The following is a 14,951-nucleotide window of genomic DNA, read 5'->3' as shown; positions in this document are numbered from 1 at the left end:
TTCAAGACCGGTAGATGAGAAGAGAAATGTTTGCCACCCAACAAGGATGCATTGCACAAACATATCCAACGTGCAAGCTGAATGAATAATGAATGAATGAATGAATGATAGTTTTAAGGCCATTTTCCCCGCTAGAGCGGGGGTTAGCCTTGCGGGCCCCATGACCATGACAATCACGGCACCCTGTTTGAGGCAATGTTTTTATGGAACGTGCAAACTATCAGGCAGAAATTCATAAGCGATGTCTTGAGAACTTGCCAAACATTCCACCTCCAACAATGGATGGAAATTTGATGGTGGTGAGCTAGCGATCGATTGGATGGGACTTCCCCCTGCACCTGCAAGTGTTATGGAGTTGGCACACTGCTCATGCAAGGAAATGCAGTGTTCACAAAGGAGATGTTCTTGTTTGGCTAACAAGGTTCCTTGCACAGATCTGTGCTCTTGTGTAGGATGTGAAAATGTTTCACTTTCACCACATCAACCTGAACGCAATGAAATTGACACTTCCGACTGTGAGGATGAATTGTAGCTTGTTCTTGTCTTTCGTGTATTTCACAAAAGCAATGACGACTGGACTTTTCTGTTAAATTATATATATATATATATATATACACATTAGGAGTATATCAAAATCTCTCTCCAGCCTAGTTTTGACATTCCAGTGCCCCAAAACCTGTTAATCTTGCTTACATGTAATGGTTCCTGAGGTAAAATGGCCTTCGCAACCAATTCTATGTATTTCTTTGAGTTTGTATGAATTTCTCAATTTGCTCAATTTTCAGACTTGCGAACAATTGATTTTGTGTTAATGTACATATTTTGAACATATTAAGGAAAGTTTCATGACGTCCCCATATGGAGACTACGAAAAAGTGTTATTTTGAGGCACGACCCACGGTCTACCAAACCAAAGTTCAATTTCCAGTTCTTATGTACGAGGGTCCTGCATGGGCAGCACAGCTGTGCTTTACTAATGAGACAACCAGAGTATTAAACTAATGATCGAAACCAAGTTCCTTCACTAATCCACTATTTATAATGTAATAGGACTGGTCTTGTCCGAAGGAACTGGACCCGGTCTTGCCAGAGAAAACCTTGGCAGATTGAACCTTGAGCGAAGCGAGAGGTGAATTTGTCATGTGCATGTGTGATTAGCCCGTGTTAGAATATTTCTTTTATACATGGGATAAGGCTCATAATAGAGCTGACACACACACACACACACACACACACACACACACACAAACACACGGACATACTGACGAGACAAACACTTAACGCAGCCACTGAACTCGGGGGAAGTGCCGTCACTACCGTCACTTCCTGGGATACTCTGCGTACCAGTGACGTCCTCACAATGGCGCCGCTTTTCACACCGCACTCAGAGGGGCAATTTCCTCAAGAGGAATTTCCTCCTCCCCATGGATGTCAACCGATGGGGATTGTCCGTGCTTTATCCTTTTCAAGCAAGGAAGCAGCACGTACCATTTTAAAGTCTCTGGTATGACTTGAACCGGTCCAAACCGGATGGGTGTGTTTTCGGAGGCACCACCTCCTTACTGGATGGCCGTTGGTCCTTTGGCAGGTGTTTTTAGTCCTGGCATTGTGTCACAGTCACCCTCCCTCCCCCCACAAAGCCAGCGATGGGTGTCGGTTTAGTCGCCGACGACCCGACCATGCGGCAGGTAGCACTGGGTTACGTGTCACCAATAGCAGTCCCAAAAGACTGACCTGAGTAATGTCAGTTTTTATGTCAGTCTTGTTTTACAGATCTTTAAGTTCTTGCTCGTTGTTTGTTAGTCGACATGCCAGCCTTGTGTCAATTATGAAAATAAAATGGGGGGGGGGGGGGGGGTAAGGGGGGGTTGGGAGTTTTAGGTCCTCTAAATTAGTCTTGTTCTTATTGGAATTTTTCTCATTAATGTCATGACACCATCAATTGCAGGTCCTTATAGGTTGTTTTACATAAATGGTCAAGTCAAAAACACAGAATTTTTTTTTACAGCCTTTCACGTAATCATTCCAATTTGTGGATGTTGATTTCTTTTTTTTTCCGGTATGGGAGAAAAATTATATTAATTCATCCGTTTTTGTGTTCCCTTCCAGATGTGGCCTTCATGTATATGCTGGGCCTGTTGGTGCTGGTAAAACTGCACCAGATGAACAACAAGAAGCCACAATCTGCACCTCAAGCCCACTCCACTTTCTTTCTCTTTGCTCTTTTGATATTCATTGTACCTCTTGCAACGGTAATTTGTTCTCCAGTTTCTATACAAACTTAACACTTTAATATACCGTTCATTCGTTCAATACTATGCTGACCATCTTCTTCTGCTTTTTACCCAGAAATTCCAGGAAATATATTTATTCTGGATCTTCTATGGCCTGGTGCACTTCTTCATGCTCTTCCTGTTTTCGTTGCATTTCTATTCCAAAATCTATTTTCAGATGGGTAAGCCGACACACAGCATACTAAAATATACATGGAAAACATAAACGTGTGTGTGTGTGTGTGTGTGTGTGTGTGTGTGTGTATGTTTGTGTTTGTGTGTGTGTGTTTGTGTGTCTGTGTGTGTGTGTCATTGGTTGTTAGCTCCATATGCTGGTTTCAGAAGGTTGAATGGAGTCCTCCCAGGTCTGGAAGTATCCACCTCCGTTTCAGTAAGGTATCATGATTCATGGACCAATTTGTGAAGTTTTCTTGTTCTCAAAGGTTTGCTCTGAGGGTTATTTTGAGGATCGTCACCGACCCTCGGACAGCTTCCAACTGCAGTTTGTTTGTCATAATATTCCCTGGGATGGTTTTTAAGATCCCTGTAAGGTTATTTTTCATCATCCCTGTTGCTCCAATAATCACTGGTACCATTTCAGCGTTCTTCAGCTCCAGGGTATTTTCACTTCATTTTTGGAGTACTTGGTATTTGGTTAGTTTCTTGAGTTTTGCGTTGTTTAGGCCAAAATCGCTGGGTACTAACACCTCAACTAGCAATGCCTTATTTTATTTTTTTATTTCTTTTATATAATATCTTTCTTATAGAATATCAATTTTTTTTATATAATATCAGTTTTTTTTATGATATCTTTCTTATTTCCTCAGTACTGTATCTCATTGCAATGCTTTGTTTTCTATGTTCATGCTTGATGGGATCATTAGGTCATACGTGAATATTACTTCTTTGTTTTCAGTGATTGATTTTTAGTTCATGTTTCCACGAGTTTTGTGGAACTGGGATATAAAATTTTCTGCAGATATGCCAATGGATTACTCTACATGTACCTTGTTGTGCATTTGGGCATCCAGCTATTATGACAAAAGCCATTCCAAAGAGCCTTCTTTGTGTACTCCCATTCTGTCCAATTCTTTTTTCATACCTTCCTGCTCTTTTATCATTTTATAATAATAATAATAATGCATTTATTTTATATAGCGCTTTTCAGGAAGCCCAAAGACGCTTTGACAGAGTGCAAAACATAACGCATAGCAAAACATAAAGACAATTGCAAAAAAAGAAGAATCAATAGGGAAATATTCAAAGCACAAAGGAGGGAGAAGGAGAGGAGATAGTCAGGGGTTAGATGCTGTGGGTTAAATGTTGAATGCAGTGTTGAACAGGTGGGTCTTGAGTGATGTTTTGAATGTGGTGAGTGAGGAGGAGTCTCTGATGGTGTGAGGTAGCGAGTTCCAGAGGGTGGGAGCAGCGATGGAGAAGGCCCTGTCCCCCCAGGATCTAAATTTGGTCCGGATGGGGGGGGTCAGGAGGTTGGTACCAGCAGAGCGGAGGTTGCGGGTGGGAGTGTGTCTGGAGAGGAGGTCAGCCAGGTAGGATGGGGCCAGGTTATGGAGGGCTTTGTAGGTCAAGAGGAGGATTTTGTACTGGATTCTCTGGGAGATGGGGAGCCAGTGAAGCTTGTAAAGGACGGGGGTGATGTGGTCACGGGTCCGGGAATGGGTGAGTAGACGGGCAGCGGAGTTCTGAATGTATTGGAGTTTATTGGTGATTGTTGAGGGTGAACCATAAAGGAGGCTATTGCAGTAGTCCAGACGGGAAGTGATGAAGGCGTGGATGAGGGTTTCTGCAGCCACAGAGGAGAGGGATGGACGGAGACGGGCGATGTTTTTCAGGTGGAAGAAGGCTGTCTTTGTGATCTGTTTAGTGTATTTGTCGAAGGAGAGGGTTTGGTCAAAGATGATGCCAAGATTCCGGATGTGAGGGGAGGTGGACACTGGGAAACCGTCGATGTTGAGGGCAAAGTTATGGGTGGACTTGGTGAGCGTTTTTGGGCCAATGATGATTATTTCAGATTTATCACAGTTAAGTTTGAGGAAGTTGATTTGAAGCCAGGATTTTATTTCAGTGATGCAGTTTGTCAGGATAGAGTGGGTGGCGGTGGAGATGGACTTGGTGGAGATGAAAAGCTGGATGTCATCGGCGAAGCAGTGGAATTGGAGACCATGACGGCGGATTAAGTGACCGAGGGGGGACAGGTAAAGGATAAAGAGGAGGGGGCCAAGAACTGAACCTTGGGGGACACCTTGGGGGAGGGGAGCAGTGGGGGATTTGCAGTTATTGATGGAGATGAACTGACGTCTGTCAGAGAGGTATGATTTAATCCAAGAGAGGGCAGTGCCGGTAATGTTAAAGGTGGTTTCAAGTCGGGTGAGGAGGATGGTGTGATCGATGGTGTCAAAGGCAGCGCTGAGGTCGAGGAGGATGAGAATGTTGAGGTTGCCAGCATCAGAGGAGAGGAGAAGGTCGTTGGTGATTTTGAGGAGAGCAGTTTCAGTACTGTGGTTGGACCGGAATCCGGATTGGAATGTTTCATACAGGTTATTGGCAGAGAGGTGATGCTTGAGTTGAGTGGCTACAGCGCGTTCCAAAACCTTTGACAGAAAGGGTAGGTTGGAGATGGGTCTGAAGTTATTTAGGGTGTCAGGGTTTAGTCCAGGTTTTTTCAGAATGGGGGTAACAGCAGCAATTTTGAGGGATGGTGGGACGATGCCTGTAGACAGGGAGGAGTTTATTGTTGCAATGATAAGTGGAGAAAGAGCAGGAAGGGAGGCCTTGACAAAGCTGGAGGGGATGGGGTCAAGAGTGCAGGTGGCAGTTTTCATTCCGATGAGGAGTTCAGAGAGGTCAGTAGGGGAGACTGGGGAGAATTGAGACAGGGGATGGCAGGATAAGGGGGGGCAGGTGGTTTGAGGGGGAGCGGGTGCGGCGGTGGTCAAGCTGTTGTAGATGTTTTCAATTTTGCGTTGGAAGAATGAAAGGAAGGAGATGCAGTTGTCTATTGTGAATGACTGGGTGGTGGTGTTCAGGGGGCTGAGGAGTTTGTTTATTGTAGAGAAGAGTGCTTTTGGGTTTCCGGAGCCAGAGTGGATAATTTGAGAGTAGTAGGCGGAGCGGGCGCGGGAGAGGGCATCTTTATAGTGTTGTATGTGGTCCTTGTAGGCCTGGGAGTGAACTGTGAGACCTGTTTTATTGCGGAGTCTTTCAAGTTGGCGAGCACGAGTTTTCATTAGGCGGAGCTCAGGGGTTTTTTTTTTCCCAGTTGTAGTTTTTTTTCCCAGTTTCCCAGTTGTTTTTTTCCCATTTTCCCAGTTGTCAGTGTATATCTCTTGATTTTTCGTTTTATATTTTTCTTTTTTCTTTTTTACAATTGGTGGGGTTGTCTTCATTGTTGTTATGGTTTCTTGTGTGACATTCCATTCCCACCTATCTTTGGAATTGTTTTGCTAAGTGGGTTAGGGATACCTTCTCTGGTTTGTTGTCTTTGTGTTTGCTTACAAATTGGATTGAGTAGTCTGTTGCACTTATTACGTATTTGGCCAATCCTACAGTTGTCATTCTGTCCACTTGGTTGAGCTCCATCAGGCCGCTACCTCCTTTGCGTCTCGGCAGGTACATTCTCGGGATGCATTGATTTTTGTAAAACATTTTGTGGAAGGTGAGGAGTTTCCTTGTTTTTATTTATTCTGCAGCTATAGTGGAATACTGGTTTTGGGAGTTGGTTGATGGCTTTTATTTTGTTTCTTTGAGAAAGGTATGTTTACAGGATCAGCCTCGTTCTATGTAGGTATTCTTTGGTATTTGCTTTGCGCATTTGTTTGTGATATATTTGGTGACCATCTTCTACTCCAAAGGTATTTGTAGTCAGGTTCACTATGTTTTTTCGTTCAAAATTTTGGTAGATTAGCAAAACTATACATTTTTGGAATATTAAGAGCATGAGGAATCCAAAAATTAATGTTTACATTTGCGTAGACACCTTTGCGAAAATGACACTCAGGACAGTGATGAAGATCTGTAAAAGCATATTCCTGAACGGTATAGACCTCGCAGATCCTGTGTATAGGACTTATAGTTCAATCTGATACTACCTATAACTTCCTATAACAACCTATAACTTCAAAGGACTTGCAATATCATGTATTATGTAATACAGTTATATCACAAATATAAAGACAATGGTTTTCAATTACCTTTGTTTGTTGCTTTTCTATAATCCTGAGCACTATTTTGAGGCCTTTATTGGATTCCTTGACCCAGAAAACATAGGATTAGCATATTTAATTAAGTCTCTAGGTTGACTAGAAGCCGAGATCGCGTAAAATATGTATTTTATGGCGGCCATTTTCAAAATCCAAAATGGCGGCCATGCAGGTGTCTGTGCAAATGCCAACATTGATTTTCAGATTCTCCATGCTCTGAAGATTCCAAAAATGTATAGTTTTGCTAATCTACCAAAATTTTGAACGAAATTATATTTGTTAACATAGTGAACCTGACTATTGTATTATGCTTCGTTGTCTAGCTCCTGTATTGTTGCATTTGTGTTATTTTTTATTTTGTCCGTTTTTGTTGGTGTACCATGTATGAATGTGCACTTTGCACACTTATCCAGGCCAAATTCCATTTGAATGTCGTTGGAGTACTGTTTCACTAATTTGAGTTGTTCTGCCAATTTTTCGTCATTTGGTGCAAATAATTTTAAATCATCCATGCACCAGTAAAGTAGATGTCACCTTTTTGTCCCTTTGGATGTTCTCTTATTTGAAGTCAGGGTGTATTTATGTCCTTGCTCATTAATAAGGTTGCTCAGTGTGTCCAGGGCCAGACAAATCAGAATGGGGTGAAAGTCTGTCTTTTCGTGTTATTTTCAAACAAGAAGTTTTGATTTCCCCTTTTGTTGACTTCATCATAGTTTTTAAAAATCTTTCTGGTGATCATTTCTATTTTGAGTTTGCTTTCAGCAACCATTACCTCCAGGTCTTTATTTCCAATTTTGTATTGTTTTTATATATTTTTTCGAGTCTCATCATTAGCTTTGGGCTTCAATTTCTCCTTATAAATTGCTGTATTTGTCCCATTTATTTTCTCAGTTGCTCCATTTGTGCCTCTTGCCTCCATTTCCATGGTGGTGCCTGGTCTCTCTCTGTATGAACTGGCTTGCTCTTCTTGTGATGTTGTTTTCTTAGTCAGGCAGATAGGTGTAACAATTGTGGGTTTATACGTACAAGCATGAAATTTGGCACAGTCATAGATAATAGTCTATTGAATAATTCCAGATATGGACCCACCGCGAAAACGTCCTATGGTAGCCGTGGCGGCCATTTTACAAAATGGCCGCTTTTAGTCTAGTGGCTAGATAGGGGTCTCGTGCACCCCCCCGAAATATACTTCTCATTGGTGTCTATAGATAGGAAAAAATGTGTAGAAAATGATTTGCTATGTTAAATAGTTGAAAAAATGTCCCTCAGCCCAAACCCAAGCAACCCTCAGCACAGCTCAGTTGTTGCAGTACAATAGCTCCATCCGTCGCAGAGTGGGAAGTACTACTGTGCCTCACAACAAAGACAGAGAAACCCCATTGCCCATCTACGTGGGACTCACAGTCCATGCAAGGACTCGGAAACGTGACCTCATTGAGATGCTGTTTGATCTCGGACTGTCCATTTCCTATGACAGAGTGATGGCAATCTCCACATCCATGGGAAACAGAGTGTGTGAGCAGTATCACCGAGATGAGGTAGTGTGTCCACCCAATCTACGCGAGGGCTTATTCACAACGGCAGCGGTTGATAATATCGACCACAATCCGAGCTCCACAATGTCGACAGATTCCTTTCACGGTACTGGGATATCACTTTTCCAGCACCCCAGTCTGCAAAATAATGGGACGGACCGCAGGGAACACAGCGTCCTTGAACAGCCATCTACTACCACTACACTGTCAGAGCTCCCAGAGTCCTACACCTGTGTTCGTCTGCTGGTGTTACCTCGGAAGGATCCTCCACTCCCAAAGGCTGATGGTCCATTGAAGAGTGATGGGCAGGAGATCACCCAGGCATTGCACCAAGAGTATGGGTGAGTACTTGTAACATTCTAACATAATACCATGCCATAAGAACGTGATGCAATAACATTATTGTTATACCATGAGTAAATGTTTGCTTGTTTTCTGACAATTCTAATGTACTTTGCTTAATTTACAGATGGCTGGATACTGTGAAACAGAGGTATCAAGAAATCCCACAAAGTGACAGTAACTTATCATGGGCAACCTACCATGCCAGTAAGGAGTCAGGACAAGATAATCTGCCGGCGATCACAGCACTACTTCCCCTCTTTCCGGACGACTCCAAGTCTGTTGGTATGATACGGCACTCCATGGACGTGATTAAAAAAGCTGTGATGGAAGTCAACCAAGGACAGAAACCAGTGATCACTGTGGATCAACCACTCTACACCATCTCCAAGCAGATACAGTGGACTTGGCCATCAATGTACGGGGAAGATCATTTCGTCATAATCTTGGGAGGGCTGCATAGAGAGATGGCTGGACTAAAAGTGATCGGAGACTGGCTGGAAGATGCTGGATGGGTGGAAGCCCTGGTTCAGGCCAAAGTTGCTTCTCCTGGAACTGCAGATTCATTTCTGCATGCATCTCATGTTACAAGAACCAGACATGCGCATCAAGTGACAGCAAGCAGCTTATATATCCTACTGACAAAATCTTACGCCCATTACACAGAGTCTCTGGAGTCTGAAAGCCATCCTGAATCCTTTGATGACTGGTGTGGTCAACGAATTCGAGATGTGCCACAGTTCCAATTCTGGCACATCACTCTTCAACTGGAAGTCCTCCTCTTAACGTTTGTCAAGTCACTGAGGACAGCAAACTTCCCCCTGCACATGGACAGCGTCACACAGTTTGCACCATGGTTTTTCAGCATGGACCACACCAACAAGAAAATTGTGACGTATAAACAAGATCAAACTGGAACTATCTAGTAATATAAGTTACCGTTACAGTGCTTGGTGGATTAATTGACATTGCTGGCAACACAAATGCAAATTGTGGTCATTTGGAGAATACAATTATGGCATATATGTGTATCTAGAGTCATTTCATTAGAACATAAAGAAGCATTTGTGTCGTCCGGTAAAAAATAATCGCAGTCAAAACGGCCATTTTGTAAAATGGCCGCCATGGCTACCATAGGACGTTTTCGCGGTGGGTCCATATCTGGAATTATTCATTAGATTATTATCTATGACTGTGCCAAATTTCATGCTTGTACGTCTAAACCCACAATTCTTATGATGGATACACCTATCTGCCTGACTATCTTTGTATTTTTCTTGTATGAGCTGTGCCACCGCAAATCTCACGATGTTGAGTTCCTTTAATGGGGATGCTTTTGGTACCAATCTCTTCAGTGCTTTGTTGGTTCTCCCAACCAGTATTTTTGTCAGTTGGTTGTTTTCTATCTTGGATAGTTGTGGTATTTCCCTAAATGGTTTCAATATCCTCGCTACAATTTTGTTTGCCAGCTCTTCTTCCAGTCTTCACTGGCCCTCATCATCCTGCTCCTCATCATCCTGCTCATCATCTTGCTCCTCATCCTGCATCTTGCTTCACCTGTCTGTTCCCCTCTGTCCTTCTGCCTGTTATCATCCACCATTCTCGTTTTCATCCCCTCCAACTGTGTAAGTGTTTTCACTCGGTCCACGACTAGAAGTTGGGTCTGTTCACCCTTCCCATTATGGTGGTTCTGTGTCTCCTCCCCCTTTGTCTCACCTTGCCTTCACCACTGAGTCGCCGGTGACTTGGGTCACTGGATCCCTTGTGACACACATGCACAAACGCACAATCTATAGGCAATAAAACTCTGAGAACCACAAAAATTCAACAGTTTGGTCCATGAACCAAGGTTCCTTTACCGAAGCGGAGGTGGATACTTTGAGTTTTGGGTACATTCCTTTCCACCTCCTGAAATTCAAATTATCTAACCCATAGATAACAATCAATGACACACACACACACACACACACACACACACACACACACACACACACACACACACACACACACACACACACACACCATCATCATCATCATCATCATCATCAGGTCAATCTCGATGACAGACACATTATTATTTTTGCCCGTGAATTACCACTTTACCATAGTGTGGGTCTGCACAAACACACACACACTTTTTATTTTGCCCATGAATCACCACTGTACTGCAGCATGGGACTGAATACAAACACACACACACACACACACACACACACATTCACTTTTGTTATGACGTTTTGCCTGTGAATTACCCTGTACCACAGTGCTGGACTGAATAATGAGCGCGCACGTACACACACACACACACACACACACACACACACACACACACACACACACACACACACACACACACACACACAGTCTCGTTTATTATTATTATTTGCCATTAATACTGTAATGTAGTGCAGGTGATTGAACTGCACATGTAATACCTCATCATTCACATCACCTTACCTTACCACTTTGCTGATTTGGCACTGCCACATAGTAAAAAGACATGCATGAACACTGTGTGGGGTCACACCGCTGCTCCCTCTTAAAATACCACCCGTCGCTATCAAATTCCACCCATCGCTTCACTCAATATGGAGAAGGTGGGATCTTCTTTTTAAATTTTATGTCATTGTCAGAACTACATTCGCCATGCACCCAGACAACACCGGTGAACAAAGGAGCCTTTCGGTATACCATATGGATATACTTCATATAGCATAACAAAAATCCATATTGTATGCCTCTCGTGCACTATATGGATTTCTCGCTCTCTTTATAAAATCTCAGAACCACCTTGCAGAGTTGGGAATGCTTTTGGCACAAAAGGCTGAAATTATTCGGCAGATCCGACATGACAATCCCCACCTCTTTCATACTTTGAAATAGACTCAATCTGGGTTTGTCATATAGAGGGAAGTTTTTAAAACAGATGGTTCAAATCTTCGAGTTTCCTACAAATATAGCAGATCCCAGTCGAGTGACCCCCTATCCTGTGGAGGTATGAATTAAGACAACAGTGCAGAAGGAGGGATGATAGCCTTGCTTACATAAATACACTTAGTTATACGAATCGTTAATTTCTTTAAATTTTCAGATTTCGCTCCAGATTTCGACACTTAGTCCATGGGATCCGATCCTCAAACCCAAAAGGCAGATTTCCATTTTGTACATTTAATTAGTTTGTGAGAGGTCATCGTGGTTCCAAGGCAAGATATTTTTGAGTGCCTAACGAAATGGTGGCTTAAGAACCCAGCGGTGACAGAGGGCTGACTAAGATGGCATACCACCATTTTCGTAAGGCTTATTACCTGAGGAGAGGGTATTGCATTTGAGTCCGTTTGTTTGTCTGTCTGTTTGTCTGTCTGTTTGTCTGCACAGAATAAATATGATTTTCTCTGAAACCGTTGGTCCGATTGACAGGAAATTTTCACCATAGGTGCAACTCCACCTGTAGAATTTTTAGTGATAATTATGACGTCGTAGATGACTTGGATCGGCCGCCATCTTGGAAAACCCGAAAAACTTTGCACCTCTATATCTCCAAAAGCGCTGAATATAAAAAATTGAGACATGACTCTTGTAAAGAACTCTCCATGGGGAATAAAATATGTTAATGATGATGTCATAGGCACCTCCATTATGTTGTCATAAATCGACAAGTACAAAACTTCATCCTATCAATATTAAATTTCTTGAGCATAATCTAAGAATAATTGAGTGGAGAAAAAAAAATGATGACGGCATCGGTCATGATGTGTGATGACGATGTGTAAATTTACCCAACCACCCAGTTTTCATTTATGCACTCCCTTAGAGTTGCCTTGGAGGCTTACAATGATTACAAAGTTTCAGGGCACGAGGTTTCATGGTTTTGGAGTTTTGGAGGAGACACGCCCACTGACTGCCTGGCACACACACTCACATTTATTATTATTGTTATTATTATTATTATTATATATGTGTGTTTGTGTATATATATATATATATATATATATATATATATATATATATATATATATATATATATATATATATATATATATATATATATATATATATATATATTGTTGCGGATATGGGATTTGGCCTCCATCCATATCCGCTTGTAAATATTCCCCTATTTCCCCAATACTCCCCAACTATCCCCAATCCCCCATTCCCTAGTCCCATTGTCTGTAAACAACACTCTGTAGAACCGACCTTCCCCTTTTTCCCCCATTAAATGTCGTACCCAGGTTCACCGCATCTCACGTAGACAACTATAGGACATCTTGCTAGTTATTCTTAGTCTATGTCAGTTAAGGACTCGTTTCCATTAATTCTGACTCTTCGTTGCACCAGAATGTGATTGTATGGCACCAGTAGTGAGTTTAGGACCTCCCAATACCTCCCCACAACCTCATCTCCGCATCCTCCCATCATCTCATACAACAACAACTACAACAACAGCAGGCGGCGGCGCGGCCGCGGTGCGGGGAGTGGGCGTCCTCACTCCAGCTTGGTTAGCCGCCATTGCCCATGTGCTCCGACGGGGTTACCACGAAGGGGCTGACTGTCAGCTCCTCGTCAAGGGCGGAGCCCGGTAACCCCCCCGCACCTAATAAGAAGCGGCGGGCCGATTCCATCTGGGGCGGAGCTAACGAGCCGAGGGCGTGTCACTCCCCGCTGGATATACGCAGCCACTTACCGGAGGTGACGTCAGATGCGCCCCCAGCTTGGAGAGAGAAGTCGCCACCTCCGAGCGCTGAGAGACCTCCCTGCATCTTTTGGACCGCGCTTTATCCTGTCCCTGAGCCAAGGTGCACCTTGTGCTATCCATCGACTACCTGCCCTTCCTTGCCATCAATCCCTGTGTGAGTCAGTCTTGTCCCGTTTATCTGTGGTCTGTCGGGGCTAATATAAGACCGTGTTTAAGTGCCCACCTTCCTATGCTGTACCTCTTGTCCTTGTAATCTAAACGTTCTGCATACAAATATTATAACCTCCTCCGGAGGTCTTGAGAACTGTACCCCTGGTGTCGTGTCATATAACCCAGCCGTTGTGTCCTTTCCTTCATTGATCTAGCGTAGCGCGACTCGGCCAACGTTCGAGTGGAATCGGGTAAACTGTGCAGACGCGGTCATACCAAACCGCTCGGTAAACTAACATCCAAAACCGCGTCTGTAACATTTGGTGTCGGGAAGTGGGATTCGATCCGGAGCGCGTTTCACGCGCTCGAAATTATAACGGCGAAATTTGATTGTGTTTTACAAAAAAAAATAAAAACCCGAATTTTGAAAGTCGCGCTATGGCAGACCAAGACGGCTGGGTTCCGGTAGAGGAGAGTGAGGCAGGGTCGATCCAGGACCAAAATGAGGGACACGAGGAGAGCGAAGCAGTGAGGGTAGCAGACGCACAAAATGGCGCCTCGCACATGGCCACGGCGACCGCGCCCGCAACCGTGGTAGCGCCGCTGGTGGATTCGAACCTTTTCCTCCTGCAAATGAGGGCCCTTATGGGACAAATTGGAGATTTGAAAAACAGTATGGGGGTAATGAGGGACGAATTGAGGGCTGATAGTGAGCGATTAGAGGGCCAAATGGGGGTAATGGGAAACCAAATGGGGGTAATGAGGGACGAAGCGAGGGGTACCGGTGAGGGGTTAGACAATAATTTTAAGGGATTAGACAAGAAATTTGGGAAATTAGACAATAGATTAGGGGAAATACAGGAGGGGTTAACGGGGGTAGAAAATAGAATGGCTGCCCAGGAGAATCAAATGGAAGGGATGCAAAAGGGGTTAGAGGGGTTAGAAAACAGTATGGAAGGCAAATTGAGGGACATGAGGGACCAAGCGGAAAGGGAAGTTAAACAAATGGGGCAGCAGATAGAGGGGGTCAGAATGGGGGTAGAAACCAAACTGGATGCTCACAGGGAGGAAATGGAGCAGATGAGGGTGGCATCTGGGCAGGAGATGCAAGTGATGGGAGAAGAGATCAGAAGAGGTGTGAGTGAGGAGGTCGGAGGAGTGCGCGAGGAGGTGAGGCACTGTAAGGAGCACATGGAGAAGGAGGTGAGAAAGGGGACTGTAAAGTTACAAGGGGGCATAGAGGACCTGACGCAGGAGGTGGAACAGCTGACGGAGGGACAAAAAGGACTAACGGAGCAGGTTCAAAGGAACACTGCGGTATTAGGAGGGTTAAAAGCGACACAGAAAGAACTAAAAGACGACTTGATAGCGACGAAGAGGCAATGTCAGATGGTACGTGAGGGACTGACAACGAGGTTGGACGAGGTGACAGAGGTAATGGAGACGAAGGACCGGCAGGTGAGGACGCACATGGAAACGGTCAAGGTAGCCTTAGAGGATGAGCTTGAGGAGACGTACCGGGAAATAAAAGAGGTGAAGCAGAAATTAGAAGAAGTGGAAGAAGGGGTAAGCAAAATTAAGAAGCGACGGAGAGGGGATAAGAAAGAGATAAAAGAGGAGATAAAAGAATTGGTCCGAAGTCTGTGTTCGGATCGTGATGATGTGCTCATTAACCGGATGAGGGATTCGCAGGTGATGGAGGAGAAGCGAAGAGGAAGAGGACCCGGTGTAAGTG

The 14,951-nt window shown here is 43.9% G+C and overlaps 1 protein-coding gene across 6 annotated transcripts in view; it reads left to right on the top strand.

Annotated features, from left to right (window-relative positions):
• LOC137430021 (SID1 transmembrane family member 1-like) overlaps window positions 1–14,951 on the top strand; it is a 105,781-nt gene that overhangs the window by 55,054 nt on the left and 35,776 nt on the right. For all 6 annotated transcript variants that reach the window (XM_078780067.1, XM_068120480.2, XM_078780066.1 and 3 more), the window contains exons 16-17: window positions 2,110–2,252; window positions 2,350–2,455. In XM_078780067.1, the coding sequence (XP_078636193.1) occupies window positions 2,110–2,252; window positions 2,350–2,455 (249 nt within the window). The remainder of the gene's footprint in view (window positions 1–2,109; window positions 2,253–2,349; window positions 2,456–14,951) is intronic.

This window comes from Myxine glutinosa, chromosome 6 (assembly GCF_964187855.1).
Source record: "Myxine glutinosa chromosome 6, kmMyxGlut1.1, whole genome shotgun sequence".
NCBI lineage: Eukaryota > Metazoa > Chordata > Myxini > Myxiniformes > Myxinidae > Myxine > Myxine glutinosa.
Note: the sequence above shows the minus strand (reverse complement) of the source record. Positions and strands in the feature narration are given on the sequence as shown.